The 19,882-nt window shown below is 43.4% G+C and overlaps 1 protein-coding gene across 1 annotated transcript in view; it reads right to left on the reverse strand.

The window, feature by feature from the left end:
* CUBN (cubilin) overlaps positions 1-19,882 on the reverse strand; it is a 212,563-nt gene that overhangs the window by 129,500 nt on the left and 63,181 nt on the right. Inside the window, exons 27-28 of the mRNA XM_026649328.1 lie at positions 19,642-19,829; positions 2,793-2,952 (exon numbers count right to left, since the gene is read on the reverse strand). Coding sequence (XP_026505113.1) covers positions 2,793-2,952; positions 19,642-19,829 — 348 coding nt within the window. The remainder of the gene's footprint in view (positions 1-2,792; positions 2,953-19,641; positions 19,830-19,882) is intronic.

Raw genomic sequence — 19,882 nt, forward strand, 5'->3', positions numbered from 1 at the left:
CGATCCGCAGCCGTCGAACTACCGGGTAAGTGTAGACTAGCCCTTAGATTCTAAGTGCTTGTTTACAGGAGTAAGCTGAACCAATGTAACTAAATTTACATTACATCAATTAAATCCCTTGTATGGACATGTATTTCAGTTTAAGAATGGTATATCGATTCCGCTGCAGTTGAATCCTTTGTACTAAAGCTTACTGCTTAAGCTACATTGTTATAAGGCACTTTTAAGATGAAATAATAATCCCCACACAAGGGAGCTGCACTGATTTAACCAAATCAGTTTCTAAAACAATATAGTTAAATCGGTACAAATTTCTGGTACGGTGGAGGCATTAAAACTGCTCGGTTTCCATTTGGCAATTTATATTCTGCTCTGAAGAGGGAAGACCCTAAAGATTAGTTTAAATGTTTTGTGCCCTTTGGTGGTAGAAGTGGGCTCATTAAGTCAGTCAGCAACAGGGAAAGTGTCTGGTTATTTGCGGTCATTGCACAGCTTCAAACAAAGATGCTGGGAAGGGAGGGTTGAGAGCTGTGTCAGTGTGAAGTTGTACAAACACATGGCTGCAAATCTAAGTACATCCCTCTCAGCAACATGGCACATGAGTCTCAGAGATATATAGCATGCACACACCGTAGCCACCAGTTAAGATGTTTGGGGAACAGAATACAGGACTTTCCACTCCAAAACACTGGTCTCTACCACAAAAAGAGACACATAGGCCCAGTCTCTCTCCTACACTGAGATCTGCTCAGCATAGTGGGGTCTTAGGTTACTGATACCTGACTCAAAATCCACGTCTGCTTCAGTCCCACCCCTGGAATAGATTAGGCCATGCTCCTTCCCATCCCTGAAATACCCTTACACTGGGTGGAGGGGAAGGGAGCAGTTGGGGAACCATCCATATTGGCTACATGTTGGCTGAGAGCTCCCTGGTCCCTTTGCCACACCCAAAGGGGCTGGAACAGGGCCAGAAGCTAGCCCATAATCTCAGACACTCAAGCAGGTTTGATTCTATACAGCAGAGGGCAGCGGTACATGCACATGTTACTAACCACTGCTAATACATTTATATTACAATATATGATGGAACTATGGCTAAATGGGGAACCTTTATTGTGTATATATGATGGGGCCAGGGGTTACAAAAGACAGGAGAAAGGGAGTTGAAAATCAGTGCAAGAGGCATTTGCTCCAGTATCAGCAAGCTGGCACGAACTCCACATTGTGAAGTCCAGCTCCAGATGTGAAACTCCCCAGGGTTCGAGGCCATTCAGATTCAGCGTTCTGGTTCAGCTCTCTCTTACAGAACTGCACTCGGGCCAGGAAGTTCAGATCCAAACCTCCCCAAAGTCTGTGGGGCTTCAGGCCCAGGTCTTGTGCATAGGAGTTAAAATGAGAGCTTACTGACACAGAAAGTAATGTACAATAGAGGAGGAATGTGGAGGGGGCGGGGGAGAGCTAGTTCTGAGTTTGGAGAGTTCAGGGCTGTGAGGAGGGAGAAAGAGGGAACTATGCACCAGGCAGGTTTTTCAGAGTTTTAGCAAAGAACGTTAAACAAAAACCATGGCTACTGTATGGGGGCTGATGTCATCTCTCTGTGCACACAAAAGGCTCCACTTTTTCTTCCTTTGTGTAGCTCCAGGATGACATCACCTCCCAGTCATAAGAACATACCCTTGTGCTGTAGCACTTCCCCTGCTGCGTCCAGCCGAAGGTCTCACTCCTTTCGCATATGTCACCCTTTTCCCAAAAACACTCCTTGACCTCCTTTGAATTCTTAACTCGACTGTCTAGTCAAAGAGAGCCCTCTGGGAGCCAACAAATGACAGCAGTCTGCGGCGGTGCTGGGGCCTCTGCAGCAGATTTCAGCTGCTTTACAATGCTGTCAAAGCTGAATAGTGTGAACTGATTAGGCAGACAGGGCAACTATGGCTATTTAATTATTTCCAAGGTCAGATCCTCTTTGATGGGATGTACAAAGGCGTAAGATTCAATCTTGTTATAGTGAATATTGCTGTTAAATGGGCACAGCGATAAAGTTGCAGTTGTAGCTTCACTTCCTACGAAAATGCAAACATAGCTTGCGTGAACATAGTGATTAACAGATTGGTTTATTAACGGGTATGCATGCTTGGCGAGTTAATGAAGCGTGTGGCAGCATCTGCTGCATGTGGGTACAGGGCAAAAGCACCCTGAGCACAGCACAGCCAATGCCATTTCATAGAGAGAAAGGAGTTGGGGGAGGACTGAATTGAATTTACTACTCATGGAAGGAACTAAATGTCAGCAAAGGAAACTAGAGAGCTGCTGGAATTGAACTCCCAAGTGCATACACCCCGAACTTGGGGGTTTGAAATCCAGGCCAGATCCAGGCCTGAAAGTTGTAGTGCTGGGCTCATCTCTAATGAAACATTAAGATCTCTCTTCACAGATCTTCAGCATAGGGGAAGTCACACAAACTTTCCCACATTGCCCTGCAAATGCAGCTCACCTTTGTTCCAAAGGAACTACCTCTAGCTGAGGAAGGCCAGTTCACTTACCATGTACACTCAATCCATGGCCCCTATAATTAATTAGTTTGCCAGTAAGGCAGATCCTTTCATATGTGTGTGCATGCAAACATTAAGTATTAAATCCATTATAAAGTTGGAGGGGAAAGTGATGTTTTCATACCTATATCTGGTTTATTTCTAGTAATGTGCAATTAGCTGAAGTAAGCTTGGAGCATATTATACTGTAGAGAAGAAGGAATTATCCATTATAAAGTGACTGAGAAATTCTGGGTAGCTTACCATTTACATGCCACAGCATCTGGAACCCCTGTTTAGAGGCTAGTCCATCAGAGTAAAACACAACATGAAGGCTGGTGCCTGTGGTATTCCCTGCAATGGGAACAGTATTTCCACAGAAAGTGTTTATCAGGTTGGATTGGGCATTGGGTCCATCATAGAGCTGAAATGAAACAAGAAGAATCCCAGTGTAGTAAAAGCAGCTTCCTGATTCCGAGGAATTATAATAGACTTCTAAAGAAAGAACAATGACACACAGTGTACATGCTACTCTAGGCTATCAAAATGTACTAGGAGGAGCACAGCTAGAGTCGGATGAAATGCTAACCCGTACTTAGCTCTGCTAAACTCAAAGGGTCGTCTTGTACCGTAGGAATATCACCAGCCTTTTTCTTTTTCCATGTGTGTTGGGGAATGGCTCTTTATATTCTTCACCTCCAACAATCCCTCCCCCCCCACACAACACAAAGAGGAAATGCACCAACACACATTTTTAAATCATTCCCTCTCCAAACCCCTCTCTCCCCTCTCCCCCTCCAAAAAAGAAATACTCCTAGGTTGAGATTTTTAAAATTGGGAGCCTAAAATTAGGCTCCTAAATCCATATTTAAACAAGTGACTTTAGCCACCTAGTTTTGAAACTGTTTGGCCTAAAAATGCTCTGAATCAGTGGTTCTCAACCTGCACCCCAATCAGCACACAGTTGCGGCCCATGTGACATCCTCAGGGCCATACAGGCAGTATATATATTGTGTGGATGCAGCCCTCATAACACATAGAGAGCTGCATATGCGGCCCACAATGGTAAACAGGTTGAGAACCACTGCCCTGAATACACACTGCCATTCTTGATCAAATGTCCAAATGCTAATATTGCCCATCAGGGCGAAGGTGTCTTATCTATAGCAAACCTGAAAAAAAAAAGGGGGACAGATCTTTCCATCTTAGCCAAATTCTGTTCAGTTTGTAACAACAGATATAGATTGTCAATTACGGTCATGTTGTTTGTTTGTTTCTCAGGCCTACAGTTATTACTATCATACTCAAAGTTTGAAGCAATAACCTTGTACTTCTTTATCACTTTGCCCTGGTTTAGTAATCATCTGATTTTCTGACTCATAGGACATCTCTTTTCAAGACAGTCCAGTAAATAGTTGGCATAGAAACCTTATTTGGACATCCTCATCACTGAGTCTCTGGCATGTTCCTTTTTAGAATTTCAGCAGAAACCTCTCTCTTTTTTGAGCTGACTACTGTAATATTCTCTCTCCGCAGGCTGCAAAGAGCCAAAGGGATGATCTCTAGGGAGCCAGCCAAAATTGATCTTTGTTCTAATTTCAGAAGCTCTTCTCTGAACACCCGAAAGTCCATTGGGTGGAGCTGTGTTACACTCTACACTCCCACGGTAAAATCAAAGGCGCTAATGAACCGTGCTGGTTGTAAGCTTTTGCAGAGTCACATATGATAAAATATTTCAATTAAGTGCTCTGCTCATGCTGTGCAAAGACTAGGATTTTCAGAAAACCCTGTAGTGATTTAACACATTTACGGGCTTGAGGGGCAAGAAATCCACTCAGATTCGCTCTCAAACCCTTAAGGGACAAATCAAGAGCAGCTGTCTTCTCTAAAAGACTTGCTGTAGTTCAACCAGAAGCTCTGGGCCTGTAGCAAGAACTACTAGGTGTAATTCTATGGCCTGTATTATGCAAGACATCACACTAGATGATCACAGTGATCACTTCTGGCCTTAAAGTCCATGAACATATGAATCCCCAAAACATTACAAGTGAATTACAACAGGAAGCCTAACAGTACTGATTATCCTTTTCTCCAAAACTTCCAAGGTGAGGACAGACAAGCCTGAGAACTTCTTACTTCCAAACAGAAAAACCTCTCCTAGTTCTTGCAAAAAACTTTGTTTATTTGTGTTTGGTGCTAGGGCACAGAAGTTTGGTTAATGTCATCCTCCTGGGATGTTGACAAGTTTAACATCTGTCAATATTTTCTGCAACAACTGTGTAACTGACCTACAGATAGATGAAATGAAGATGAGATGCACTGTGCACCAAATCACAGCTGGGACACTCTTTGTCTGTAGTTCATCAAAGTTAAATGAAGTCATATCCAATTAGATTTCCCATATGAATTAAAATGGTTGGTTCTTCTAAAAACATTACTTCCTAGAATAGCCTCTTAAAATAGACATCTTCCCACCCCACCCCACCCAAGTTCCTGGGTCTGAAAACTCTGAACAGAAAAATCTGAATAGGGAAATATGGATCAGTGCAGAAACTTAAGTATTCTGTACCTTTAAATGGAAAGCAAAAATGCACTAAAAATGCATATTAAACGATTAAACACTAGGTACAATGTTAAAAAATAAAAGCCTATAAAAGTTATTGACTGAACCATTCGGTAGCAACACTCAAATTGAAATGAAAAACAAGTCTCATGGATCTTTTCTAAGTTTGATTTCATCAAGTGGGCGTTAGTTTTACCCAAACAGACAGCTAACATCACATACCTATGTAATTCCCCTGAAAACAGTCAGTTTTTCAGTATACAAATAACGGTTACTATGGAAACCACTTAATCAGTGCTGCCTCTTGATCCTGTTTTCAGAGCAGAATATTATTCACAGGAAATTCGAATGACCAGCCAGCTGTAACTCATTGAGAGTGAGGCAGGCTTACTACAGCTAGAATTACAGACTTTTTTTTTTGAGGCTCTCTTACCCTTATAATGAAGGGAACAGCTGTGTATTTTTCAAGAAGCATTTTGAACATCTAAGAGCAAATTTTGCCCTTTGATATGCACAAGCAATTGCCACTAAAGTTGAGTGCAAATACTCTGGGCCATGATTCGTCTCTTTGTGTCTTAACTCTGCTTTTTGTTTACGGAACCTCTGTTTTATCATCTGAACTACTCTCTGAACTGTTGAAAGAGATGAGACAATTCTTGCCTAACCCATATCAGGCAGGGTATTTCCATTGTCTGGACAGGACAACTGAAGTATGGGGTAACTTGTTAGAGACTCCACCACCATAATGGCACTAGGAATTGATAACTGGACTCCTTCCAAAGTATTCATACAGGAACATGCATGCTCCCTTTCCGAGAAGATATTTGTTTTCTATTTTATTTGCTCAGAATTTTTTAGTGCTCATCCCAAGTTCTTGATGCTTCACAACAATTAAGGCAGATAATACAACATGCAAAAAATGGAACCATCTAAAGACACTGAGTTCTAATAACCAAAAAGCCAGTTCCCTAATAACAATAATTTACTAAAAGATCCTCCATGTTCCAGCTCATCACCGTGTCTCCCACCCTAGTGCCCTAGGGGAAAAAGATGGTGAGGTTTGCAGAGTACCCAGACAGTTAACAGATCTAGGCTCTAGAGAATTGACCAGGGAATGAGTTCCAAAACCAAGGCCCCTCATGGAAAACTCCTTTTTAGCATCCCTAGAAGTGGATGTATATGCCCCACTGTTAACTCTCTAAGGGTAGGTCTACACTTACCCGGTAGTTCGGCGGCGAGCGATCGAACTTCTGGGTTCGACTTATCGCGTCTTGTCTGGACGCGATAAGTCGAACCCGGAAGTGCTTGCCGTCGACTGCGGTACTCCTGCTTGGCGAGAGGAGTACCGCAGAGTCGACGGGGGAGCCTGCCTGCCGCGTGTGGACTGAGGTAAGTTCGAACTAAGGTACTTCGAACTTCAGCTACGTTATTCACGTAGCTGAAGTTGCGTACCTTAGTTCGAATTGGGGGGTTAGTGTAGACCTGCCCTAAGAAAGGAACCAGGCAGAGGACCTTTGCTGCCCTGAAGAAGTTGCTAAACCTGCCTGCTGGAAAGAGAGACTCAGTGTGGCATGGATATAAAGGGGAAGGTGTGATATGCTGGAGACAGACTCCTGAGAGAAGGCCAAAGTGCTCTTTCTCTCCTCATAGCCTGGGGAAGACACTGGCTCAGGGTACTCCTTGACCAAATCCATTCCAGGAAGATGTGACAGCATGGTCCAGTGGATGAGGCACTGAATGAGGACACAGGAGCTTTATTCCCAGCTCTGACCTGCTAGGTGATCTTGGGCAAGTCTTTGTGCCTGTTTCTCACCTTGCTCCTTGTCTATTTAGACTGTAAGCTCTTTGGGGAAGGAACTATCTCATCCTACGTGTCTGTACAATACCTAGTACAATGGGGCCTTGAACTTGCTCGGAGCCTGTAGGTGCTGCTACAACTTGCTGCTACTACTATTAATAATAAGCAAGGAAAAGCTGGTAAACTGACTGCCTTGCTTATGCAGAAGAGCAAGATGATTCCCCAGAAGCTTTACGTTAAAGACTGCGGTTTTTTCCTCTTTTCCTTCTTCCCCAGCTTGAGGGAACCTTGGCTGAAGCAAGCCTTCTTTGGTTTGACACTTGTTCTCTTGTTTGATCAGGCTGAGGAAGGTCTCAGTCCTGATTCTACATAGATTGGCCACGGCAGAGAAATGCTCCATCTGGAGAGGCCCATGCCTTAAAAGGGAAGGAGACTTATCTTGTTTCCCTTTATTTTCCTTGTTTTTCTTTTTTGCCAGTACCCAAGGCTATGGTTCCATGGAACATGCATCTTCTGTATCAGGAGGGCTCCCTCTGAAGTTACCGCTACTGCCTGTAACTATGCAGAGTAGAGGCAATCTCTCAGGGACCAAGATCAAAAACCATTTAAAGCTTTACCAGTCAAAAGCAACAACTTGAATTCCACTGGAAGGTTATTAGTGCCCAGTGCAGACTCTGACTGGAATGCTGGTTCAGCCTGCTTCCTGTGTGAACCTCTATGCTATGGCGACCAATATTAGCTTTTCATTTTTTACACTTTTCATCTTCACAGCACCTCACAAGAATTAATGAATTCCCATAATGCACCTGTGATATAGGGGAAGTAGTAGTACCCCTCTTTCATGTAGGGTGAAAAACAAGGAGAGAAGTTAAGTGACATGGCTAAGGTCTCAAAGGGAGTCAGGACTGACATTAGAATTTGGGAGTCTCTTGCTGTCACATCTGCGGTCAAAGATTTGTTAAACAGAAGAAGCAGTCTGACAGGCAACACCTTGCTTGGGCGTTCCGGGATCTTGTCATGGAAACTCTCTAGGGGTATGTCTACACTACAGGATTAATCCGAATTTAGATAATTCGAATTTGGGAAACAGGTTGTATAAATTCGATTGTGCGCGGCCACACTAAGCACCTTAATTCGGTTTTTAACCACATTAATTCGGTGGTGTGCGGCCACACTACCCCATTAACTTAAACACAGTAATTCGGTGGTGTGCGGCCACACTAACCCTAATTCGAATTAACAAAATCGATTTAGGCTCTACTCCGTTCGTCGAGGTGGAGTACAGAAATCGATTTAAAGGGCCCTTTAATTCGAATTAACTGGCTCTGTAGTGTGGACGGGTGAAGGGTTAATTCGGATTAACGCTGCTAAATCCGAATTAATCCCGTAGTGTAGACCAGGCCTAGGATCCATTAGAAGGTGGATTACTCAATCCAATGAAAGGGAAAAACAAACACTCCATAAATACAATTTTGATTGTTGATATGAATTTGGTTGAACTCTCAGAGAATCTTTAGAGCCTTCTCAGAGATCTTCCACAACAGCCTGGAGCTGAACTTACAAAATGAGATGCTTCATGGCAGACCAGCAAAGACCTGTTGTGTTCCACCCATCTTCTGAGGGCTTCAGAGCAACCCTAAATCAGTAGATGTAGCATGCAGAGCCGTGATGCTCTCAGAAGTAAAAAAAGAACCATGGTGATATTTTTGTTTGACAAACATAAGTACCAGGAGCAATGATTAAAGGCCATGTGGCCACCCTTCCAGCTTGGATAGTTCTCTGAAAAGAAAAAACTGATAGCCCCACAAACAAAGCCCGTTAGCAGAAAACAAAAGGTAAGCCAAAGAAGACAAAATAAACAACTGAACAGTAAAGAACTCCTAAGAGGACACAAGAAATGTAAAATCACCCTTTAAAAACTTTTTACTGATAAGATCAGGAATTAACAGGGAAAATACATTTCCAAGAGACAAATTTTCTTACAGAAGAAATAGCTCATAAGGCACAGGTTCAGAAACCCTCACATCTGTCAGCCAAAAAAAAGGAAACTTAACTAATGCTTCAGGATGTGGGTCACCACAATAGCTCACTGCTATACAGACATTCACCATCTAGTGCTGGGGCAGTTGAAGGGTTTTAGTGATTTACCCTGTGTGGAGTAAATCTCTGCCACTCTGATCTCTGCCACATACAGGAGCACAAAACTAAGACTAAAGGTGTGTGTGCATGGTGGGAAGGGATTACAATTACCTGTAGAGAAAAATCTCTGAGAGCTATTAATTCTAGATAGTAGTAGGCGGCAGATTTTGCCTGCATTTACCAACTGCTGCAGCTAGAAATATTTTTGTTTTAAATCTAGGGTTTCTGTTATTTATCTTGCAATTTCCTGGAAAGTATTTTCATGTGATTTATTTAATGGTTTGACACCAGAGATGAAACCACCCCAAAACCCTTGCTCTAAAAACCACCAGATATTCCAGATGAGGAGGAGGATTTCAGAAGCTGAATTTGGCAACTGAACAAAACCCCCAGCTCTGAACACCACCAGAGTTTGAGGTATTTGAAATCTGGTTTAAAATGTAGTAGCTTAAGCCCAAATATCAAATGTACCTACATTACTTAGCATCTCCCACTTACCTCTTTGCAGCCATCTCCTCCTAGTCTCCTCCGCTTCCTCTTCCCTCCATCCAGGATGTTAAGTTAGTCTCCCTCCCCACTTCATCTCCATCTCCATCCTTTCTTCCATGCTAAATGCTCCTGTTCCTGGATTCTCCTACCTGCACCTCCACACTCCCCTCCTTCAAACTCCTCCTCAAAGCTCTTTTCTTTTGGGACTTATAAACCCTCTCCTTTTAGTATCTGTGCATGTGCATGGATTTTTCCACGCAGAGGTATTACCAGCTGGGGAGTGACTGGCAGTGTCCACTCACTTTGTGCCACTTGAGCACCACAAAGAGAGCAGAGCAGGCCAGAAAATATGGCCCGTGTGCTTTGCATGTCACAACTGTGGGCAGCCTTCCTCTATGTCTCTGCACCTTCATTGCATCTGTTTCATTAGTTAGCCATGTTCTTCTGTAGTACAGAACAATGTGAACTCATGCAACACAAGACATGTGAAAAGATAATCTCTTTGGGATTTACATAACCTACGGAATGTGCAAATGTCTAGTTTTTAATAACAGAAGTGGTATCTGATAAAGGGAGTCTATGTTTTGCCTCGTTATCTGAGCCTGCAACCTTGTTAAAAGTGTCGAGTTGGGTTAAATTCCATGTTTTACTGTAGTAAGAATTAAAAAAAAAAAAAGAAGAAGAAGAAGAAAAATGAAAAGGAGGAAGAAGAGGAAAAGAAGAAAGAGGAGGAGGAGGAATTTTCATTTCTTATCCTGCCAGCATTATCACCATTTCAAAGCAAATAAAGGTGAAAAACTGGCTACACAAGAGTTCGGTAAAACCTCATTTCTCCAGTATCTCTCCAGCTTTACACTTGATGCAAGAAACTGACTGGTTCCCTTTGCAAGGCTGTATTCTTTACAGTACATTAAAAAAGTATAAAGAAATGTAAGCTGTATCTATGAATGAACCAATGGAGAAGCTGTTTAACAAAGCACTGTGTATGAAGAGAGCATACCTACACAAGAGTATGCCAAGCCTGCAGTTCCAAGCTAGATAGGGAAATGTTTGCATTGTTAAAGCATCTGTTTTCCTGATACAAGGCACTAGGGATTTCAGAGTGACCTGCTTCCCCTCTCTGGTAAAGTGAAGAGCACTTTAGGCTATTAGGGCTCTTACAGTCACACAGGAAATTCCTGAGAAGATGGGTTTAGGTGAAGAAGCCTCCCTTCTCTTTCTGCTTGAAAAGTCTGCTTGAAGAGGAAAAGAAACAGAGTGCTTATGATGAAGCAGAAAAACCGCCCACCAGCATGGAAGGGGTTAAAGAGAGCCTTCGGGCCCAGCCAGCGTCTGCTCCATTATACCTGCAGCCAACGCCAGGACTGGAGGGGAGAGAAAAGGAAAGAACCCGGCTCATTTCAGGACTGACTGGTGAAGAGGCAGGAGCTAACTGCCTCCCTATCTGAGGGGAAGGATCACTAGCCTGCCAGCCAAGGCAGTCACCGGGGAACAAGCACCGTCCCACTGGCTAGAGGAGACTGAGAACAAGGCCTAGGAGCACCCGGCCTAAGACAAAACTGGGTGACCAAAGCATGGAGACCTTGTGGGGTTCTGACCCCACCAAACGTATGGCTGCCCTGCCTGGAGGAAACTGGAGCTGCAACTGGACGCTACCCAGGATCCACGAGGGGACTCTACTAGAGACAAGCCGCCACTACAACTTGGACTTTAGGGGCCATGCCCCAAACTGAAGGGACAGTGGTAGGAAGTAGCCCAGGGCAGTGGATGTAGGCTCCCTGCTGGGGCTCCCCAATTCAGGGTCTGTGATAAATGAGAGGGGGGATAGCTCCCTTTTGTGGACACCCAGCCAGCCAGTTGGCTATGAATCCCTCTTGGTGGTTGTTCTCCACTTGCTTTACCTGTAAAGGGTAACAAGCCCACAGGTAAAAGGAAAAGACTGGGCACTTGACCAAAAGAGTAAATGGAAGGGCTAGAAATTTTTGAAATTGGGAAAAAACTTCCCTTTGTCTATGTGTTGTGATTCTCCGGGAAAGAGAGGAACAGGGAGCAGTTATGCTGTGAGAAGCTTAAGCCAGATATGAAAAACCATCAGATCATACCTAGAGATTGCTTATCTGAAACCCCAGATATGTAAATAAATTAGGAAATGTCTAAAAAGATGCGATTAGGTTTATTTCTATTTATTTCTTGTTGGCTTGTGGACTCCTCTCTGTTAACCCCAAATGCTTTTTGTTTTGCTTATAACCTTTAAACTGGACCTCAAGAAGGTTATTCTCGATGTTTAAATTTTGTAAGTGGGTTTTTTAAATCTAGCAAAAGCCTAAGTTCCAGATGTATTTTCTTTCTTTTTATTTTTAATAAAATTTACCACTTTTAAGAACAGGATTGGATTTTTGGTGTCCTAAAAGGTTTGTGCACATGTTGTTAAATTAGCTGGTGGCAACAGCTGATTTCCTTTGTTTTCTTTCTCAGCTCTTCCCCGGAGGGGAAGGGCTGAGAGTACCCCACAGGAAAGAATTCCCAAGTGCGCCTTTCTGGCTTCAAAGGGGTTTTTGCACTTGGGTGGTGGCAGCATCTACCCATCCAAGGTCAGAGAGAAACTGTAACATTGGGAGTTTAATACAAGCCTGGAGTGGCCAGTATTAATTTTTAGAATCCTTGTGGGCCCCCACCTTCTGCACTCAAAGTGCTAGAGTGGGGAATCAGCCTTGATTGGGACCTGGTGGAGTGGAAGGGCCCAGGTCACTCTACCTCTCTCCCCCAGCCTTAAAGACTGAGGCACGTTGACCAAGCAAGGAGGCCGAAAATCAAGCACTTCAACCACTAGGCCGCCCAGCCCTCCAAGCCCCTGTTACAGTGCTCTTGTGACGAGAACAAAATTTATGAGCCTAAGGCTGGGGCTACTAGAGGCGGAACTTCTTGTCTTTTGCAGTACCTTGGGAATCAGAAAGACAAAGGAGTTCTATCTCACTTTGAAGTAGTAAAGCATTGATGGACAAGGAAGCAGGATCCCTTCTGGATCTGTGAGAATTATATCCCTGAAATTATCCTCTGGCAGGAAAATCGTACTCTGGAAGAATCCAGGGCTGACCCTGTGAAACCCCTATGAAGAGGTGGGAATCCTCTTGTGGCGGATGCAACCAAATTAATGAAAGAAGAAGGTACAGACTGAAAAAGCACAAAATAACTGTGTAGAGTTTGGATCCAGATGTCCTAGTACAGACAACGACAGACCACAGATTAACTTGACTACAAACTGAGTTAATTCCTAATACTCTCTGAGTGAGGTTGGACTCTGAACTGAAAAGAACCCTGTGGTATCAAAATATTTCTGGCAGGATGGATCACTTTAGGATATCCCTAAAGAGGGAGCGCCAAATCAATTTTGATGAAGGTAGATGGAAAATTTTGCCCCAGGAACAAGTTAACTTACTGAGGTCTCCGGTAAAACAAAATCCTCTAGCAATGGGAATAGAATCCTAAAGCCATCTGAGAGGGAGGTTGCCCTATGGATCCTACTCAAAGGAATGACAGAACTTACAGAAGTGGGCTGTGAGAAAGGATTTTGCCATTTTGGATTCCTTCCTCTCACAAGGGAATCTTAGGCTAGGTCTACACTACCCGCCTGAATCGGCGGGTAGAAATCGACCTCTCGGGGATCGAATTATCGCGTCTCGTCGGGACGCGACAAACGATCCCCGAATCGACGCTCTTACTCCACCAGCGGATGTGGGAGTAAGCGCCGTCGACGGGAAGCTGCGGAGGTCGATTTTGCCACCGTCCTTACAGCGGGGTAAGTCGGCTGTGATACGTCGAATTCAGCTACGCTATTCGTGTAGCTGAATTTGCGTATCTTAAATTGACCCCCCCCCCTGTAGTGAAGACCTGCCCTTAGCGGACCCACTTGAAGCTTTAAAAGCATCATCTGGGCTTTCTAATGCCACTGAGTCCCTCCATTCAATGGTGGTAAAACCATAAAGTGAAAGAGACAAGCTCCATCATTGCTTGGAAGGTCTCACTTGTGTATCAAACAGGCCAGGCTCTACAGTGCCATTTCCCAAGTGAATTTGGGAGGACAGAGGCGGGACATTAGAGCATAGAAGAATTACAAGCAAAGATGGATCAATGCTGAATTTCCTCTCACTGCCGGGGGCTTACACATCACCATGCATTAGACATGTTGACAGTTCACAGTTTCCCCATTGTATTTAGTTGCTTTCCTGGAGGCAGAGGAAAAGTCACATTACTCTGAGCTGGCAGGGTGCAGCAGCTGAAGAAAATGTGCAACTAAAAATAAAGTATTACTCATTCATGCTGGGCTTTGCATGTCTTCAAGTAAACCGCCATTTGGTTGCATCCTGAATCACTCGGTGTCACTCGACATCTGAGGTTTATTTCAATTAGAGATCATGTAGCCCCTTAACCATTAACAAATTTACCACAGCACCGAGTTTTCTCCTCACTAGTGTGGTTTCAGTTCTGCTTTCTGACAGTGGTTCTAAATATACCTAACCATCTGAGGAGCTGAAGATTAAGGCTATTTGGAAAAACTTTTGAGCACAAATCTCCTCTTGGATCGTCAAAGCAGATCTTAACTGATATTCTGCTCTCTCTAATTGTTCAGCTCTCCCACTGAAAACCTGTTCATGCAGTGAAAGCAGGATACCACTGGTAAGAACTGCCATGGAGAGCTGAGAGGAGAATTTGCCTTTATCCTCAGAATGCTATACGGAGGAACTTCTACTGGTGAATTGTAAATCCCTGTAGGTATTTTATATCTGTAGATAGGTTTGATTATTATCAGCTTGCGTGCTAATGGGTTTCCAGATGCCACTGCAGTCCAGCCAGAAGGCTGTAATTTGATGCCTGACTAAAGAACCCGGATAAATATATTCCATCTATCATCTGCTTCCACAGGGCGATGTACTGCTGGTGATACTTTGCAATCGATGTATGTCCGCAAACTGAGCCATCCTCTGGGTTTGGAGAATTCCTGCTGGACTTTTAAAAAGACATATATATCACATGATAACTCAGATGTCTTGGGCAACTCCCCCCAGCTCCAATATGGTGTTAGCTTATTTACTGGTTCAAATTAGGGAAGCAAGTAAAACTAGGGTCGGGGGGAAAAGTGTTACCTCTTTTCTTCTGTGTGTAACTTCATTAGAAAAAGAGGATTGCCAGTTTAGTTCAGGCAATCATTATCTAATGCATTATTCCCATATGGAGAGAGAGGATATTATGGTGTATTCCTGGAATGTTGCTGTGGTAAAAACATATCCTGTTACCGAAAAAGGAAATGAAAGAGTACTCAAGAACAGCTGTCCTGTGAATGAATGCACTCATTTGCTGGAGCCTACATATTCAGGTGTAATAACTAGTTGTGAGCAAGATAGAATTCTACCCCCCCCCCACTCGCCCCGGCACCAGTTCTGGAGCAGCAGGAGGACCACTCTGTGCTTGCTACTGCAGACTCATGTCTTCAGTAGCCTACATGGCATGGGGTGTGTGTGTGTGTGCGTCAACTGTCAGCTAGGGGAGGCTAGCCTCCAGTCCCACCCCTTCCACCCAGGCCCCGCCCCTTCCATGCCCCCCCCCCACCAGATCCAGAGCCCCACCCACCGCGGCCCCCCACGCTAGTGCCACCAACATTGGAGCACTGGGAGGGTGGCCGGCTTGGCCCCAGCCCAAGCTGGGGCCGCAGCACAGGGGGAGCTGCAGAGCAGGAAGCGGGTGGTCTGGGGGTGGAGTGTGAGCGGGGCCATGCCTGGCTGTTTGGGGATGCACAGCCTCTTCCAGCCTATGATACCTGCCGCCTATGCTCCATGGAACATATGCATCACCACTACACATGCAGGTTAGCCAGTGGATATGCACAGATATAGATCTACTATCCTCTCCCACTGTGCTATTGTGGACATCAACTAGTGCTCTACAGTGCACAGAGACTTGCCCTCATATATGAATGGCCTGCATCCTGTCCCCTGCACAGCAAAACTACACTGGTTCTGGGGCTCATCAAGCATTTTTGTGCCGTTGGGAAGAGGTGGGCAGGCTTTTCCCCCAGGATCATTACAAGCATATGCCAAACATGTTGGACTTCAAAGTGAGGGGTAAGTGCTGTGAGTACAAGAAAATAGAGGGAGTTAGCCACTGAAGGACAGGAAGACAAGAGGTTTTCAAATCATATTTTTCTTGGATAAGAAGGAAGTGAATTTCATTCCTATTGCTAGACTCAAATCTCTAAAGCAGTAACATTAAATTCTCTTTATTTATAAAAGAGCTTTGCCACTTTTGAGCCTATGATCTGTCACACTAAATAAAATGTAAATCTATAAGTAAAGATAGAAGAGTAAACTATTATTATTCAGCTAACAGCATCATGACAGTAGAGAAAGATGCAGCATTTCTTTCCTAGGTTAATGTCCCTAACCTCACTGGTACAGCCTTCTGGCTATTTTTCTCCTTGAAAAGATTAATACTAGGTTTTAAATCCAAGTCACAGCAGGCAATATAATTACAATCCAATTCAACTAGCATTAGTGGCACATCAGAAAAAAAAAAAGCAGGTCTGCTATAAGGTACGTGCTTATAGGTGCTGGAATTAGGGGTGCTGGTGATGCTGCCGCACCCCCTGGCTTGAAGTGGTTTCCAACATATATAGGGTTTATAGTTTGGTTCAATGGCTCTCAGCACCCCCACTATACAAATTGTTCCAGCAGCCCTGTATGTGCTGTCTCCATACTGTCACCGCTTTGGTACACGTAGCTGCTCTGATATTCTCAACAACTAAGCTGTAAACCCTCTGCAAAATGTCGGGCAACCTCCGAGTGTTACTAGGAGAGAGCCAACTTCCACTGCCAGACCACGAAACAGAACATGCTGCTCATTTGTTCTGGAAGTGCTCACCCTACATTAATGTTAGAAAATGCCTGGATAAAGTCCATCAGTCTGATTCTGTCCTGCTTTGGCCCTGTGTATGCACTTACACTGTGCAGAGTAGGTCCAGTGATTAATTTGTGCCAGGGCTTGCCAGGGCAGAGCCCCAGCACCTCTAGGCTTGGCAGTTCATAGCCCCGGCACCTCTGGGCTTGGCAGTTCATAGCCCCGGCACCTCTGGGCTTACTGCATCAGTTATGAAAGTAAAAAAATGGTGAGAGTCCCGGTACCTAATTGCTTGAGCCCCAGCACCTCTTTCATTACAAATTAAGCTCTGAGTAGGTCTCAGATGCCACCAAATCAGAAGGGTGGCATTTTACCCACACTGAGTACAGATGTGAATGCCTATGCAAGGTACAAAGCTGTGGAGAATCAGGCCCCATGCAATCCAAACTCTGAGTCGTGCTCCCTCAAAGAGCTGCGTTGGGGATGAGGTGAGTCGGCTCGACCCCAACGCTGGCCAGTGCCTTCAAGGCACAACCTGACTCAAACAACATTAGCATCCGGTGATCAAAGGAGAGAAAGAAAAGGAAAAAGCAACGCACTAATGATTTCTCATTATCTCCATGTGATTTCATTTCAGTTTGGCTCAGTCATGCATTTAATTTGCACTGGTTGATCCCTGATCACCTGGGCACTGTGTTAGTGCATTCTCAGCTATACACTTAGAGATTTGTTTTTTTTCATCTAGTTGATGACAGTACTCTAAGGAACCTACAGCCACTAGAAAACAAGTGCAAAAGTTTTCTTTTTCTTTCTTTCTTTCGTTTTTAGCAGGCCAAGGAGCAGCTAGTGAAGCTGAAAGTCCTTATTATATCAAGTTACCAAACAAAATACAGTTCCCATCCTAACTCTTTGAATCAGGGCATAATTCAGATATTTTAGCCACATACCAATATGGAATTGAAAAACAGGCTCTTTTATAATTTGGGATCTGACCTGGGTCCAAAAGTACAAAGGTGGGGTCTGATCCAGAGATCTGTATCTATACACATCCCCCACTTCCCCAATACCTCCCACATCCCCTCACACACATATACTCTTCCTCCCCAGAATTCTAAAGGGTTTCAAATTCAAAGGCCTGGTTTGGGCCCATTTATACATATTATGAATAAGTCCCTAATCTAAAACACGTATTGTAAGTCACTGTCCTTATACTGACTCTTTAGAGCGATTTCACTCTTTTATTTCCTTCTGCAGCTACATGGTTTCTGGAGTGCATTCTCTATACAGCTGAGTAAGGTTTCTGCCAGAATACACCTATATATGTTAACACAAAGCCTATTTCAAATAATAATAATAATGAAATATTTCTGCTTCTTCAATCATCTGGAATATACACCTGCTTTTTTAACCAGTGTTATTCCTGGTTGGTCCCTCTGGAGCTTTCCTTTTTAAATGTAATAATAACGTTAGCATTTTGCAAAATTGCAACATCTGTTCCACCCTAATAATTATGAGGCTTTATTCTGATTTTACTCTTTCTCCCCTGACAGGTTCAGCATGGGTTTCAGCACAGGAATACCATATATATGCAGTCTGCTTAGAAAATCAGTGACACGCACATTACAAAGCAAAGCATTCTCTCCTTTCCCCTGTATCTCATAGATCTCTGTACTAATGCCAAAATATTCCCCTTTTCACAATTCAAAGAGTGACACAAATATTACTTGATTTCCTAACTCATTCACCCTTGTTCTCTTTTTACATATTGGCACATATTTGTATGCCACGCAGCAGAATGAAGACATCTTTTCCATATCCGGGAATCGTAATTTTAAATGACATTTAAAGACAGACATATTTGTATTATGACAAAAAATAATTCTTTTGATTTCTCTCAAAACGATCCTTTCCTCGAAAGTGTCTAACTGAACTTTGAATTTTTATGTTTCTGGTTTTTGCCTCTGCAACTTAGCCACCTCTTTTGTAAGTTAAAGACTCTTTAACACAGCTCTATGACTATTTTCTCCTGTGTTTTACCCTTTTTAGTAAATTCATTCCATTTTTCTTTCATCAAACAAACTAGGAATTATTAAAACAAAGGACACAGTTCCCCACATCCACACTACCTCCTCCTCCTCCCACCAACGTGTTCTATTTCTGTTTCTTAAAATGCCCATCAAGTCCTCTTGAGTCTGGCACTATCCAGCCATGGCTCCTGGAATACTGTCTTCTAGCAGCCACCTTTCTCCTTGAGGGCTTTCTACTGTGCTCATGGTCCCTGCCCTTCACTGATCAGTTTTCACCAGTTTATTACCAGTTTTTCAACTATGGAAACTCGCACACCAAATGGACAAGGATGTAGGATATTAAGATGGAATGGACCAACAGGCCTAGCAGAGCTGTCACCTGACTTTCAGCAAGACCAGCCCCCAAATCACTAGGTATGCCTAAAAGAATACTATGAACCTTTAGATATCCACCACTCCATTGTCAGCTTCCTGGCTCCAAATAGCTATAATACTATTCGAAACTTTGGGATATAGTCCCTTAGGGTGAAATTCTTCCCTATGCAAAGCTTAAGTGGTGAATAAGTGCTTTGTGTTAGCCCCCCGTACAGGGGAGAATTTCACTCTTAGAGAGGCTGTGTTAATTCAGCAAAAACCCTTACGCGCATGCTGAATTTGAGTTTAAGACTACCCCTACTCAGCAAAACACTTTAACGTGTGTTTAATTTCAAGTCAACGAAACTTAAGCATGTGCTTACAGCCTTTGCTGAATAGGGATACACAAACGTGCATAAGTGCTTTGTTGAATTGGTAGCATACATTATATTACCATGGTAAAATAATGTTAAGATGTACAACTATTCTTTGCAATGAGTATGTCTCTAGCTCATACAGTATCTTGACCAGGCAGAAAAAAGCCATGTCATTCCAATAGCATTCAAATACCATAAGGACATGTTCCCTTTGGAAACTGATGAACCGCCAGGTTCACTAACAGGTTCAGATTCCATCTGATTTTGGCTGTTCACTAGAGTTCAAAGTACTAAATGACTAAAACTGATAGACATACAGGTAAGATATACAATGTAACCAGTAACAATTAGGGTTTCTTTACTTGTTCTTCTAACAAAATATTTCTAATTTGAAAAAAATGAGGGCATACTGTATTTTCAGTGCCTATTCTCCATGAAAGGAACTGATTTACATGTGGTCTAGAATTTGGATTCATACCTTCAAATAGTCCAGATCACAGTTTGATCCTTCTTCTACATCAAAGGATGTAAAGCTGTAGTTAAGTGTATTGCCAGTTGTAGTTTGGATGGTCCAGCTGCAGTGTTCATTTAGAGGGTAATTGTTTGGATAATTTAAACTTTCCAAGATGCCCTGGCTACGGTTGGCAATCACTATTCCTTGGCAAACTGGAAAAAAAACAGTAATAAATTATACTTAGTATACTGCTTTCCATCCCAGG

The sequence above is a fragment of the Terrapene carolina genome, unplaced genomic scaffold, assembly GCF_002925995.2.
Source record: "Terrapene carolina triunguis isolate 2854851 unplaced genomic scaffold, T_m_triunguis-2.0 Scaffold84, whole genome shotgun sequence".
In the NCBI taxonomy this organism is placed as follows: domain Eukaryota; kingdom Metazoa; phylum Chordata; order Testudines; family Emydidae; genus Terrapene; species Terrapene triunguis.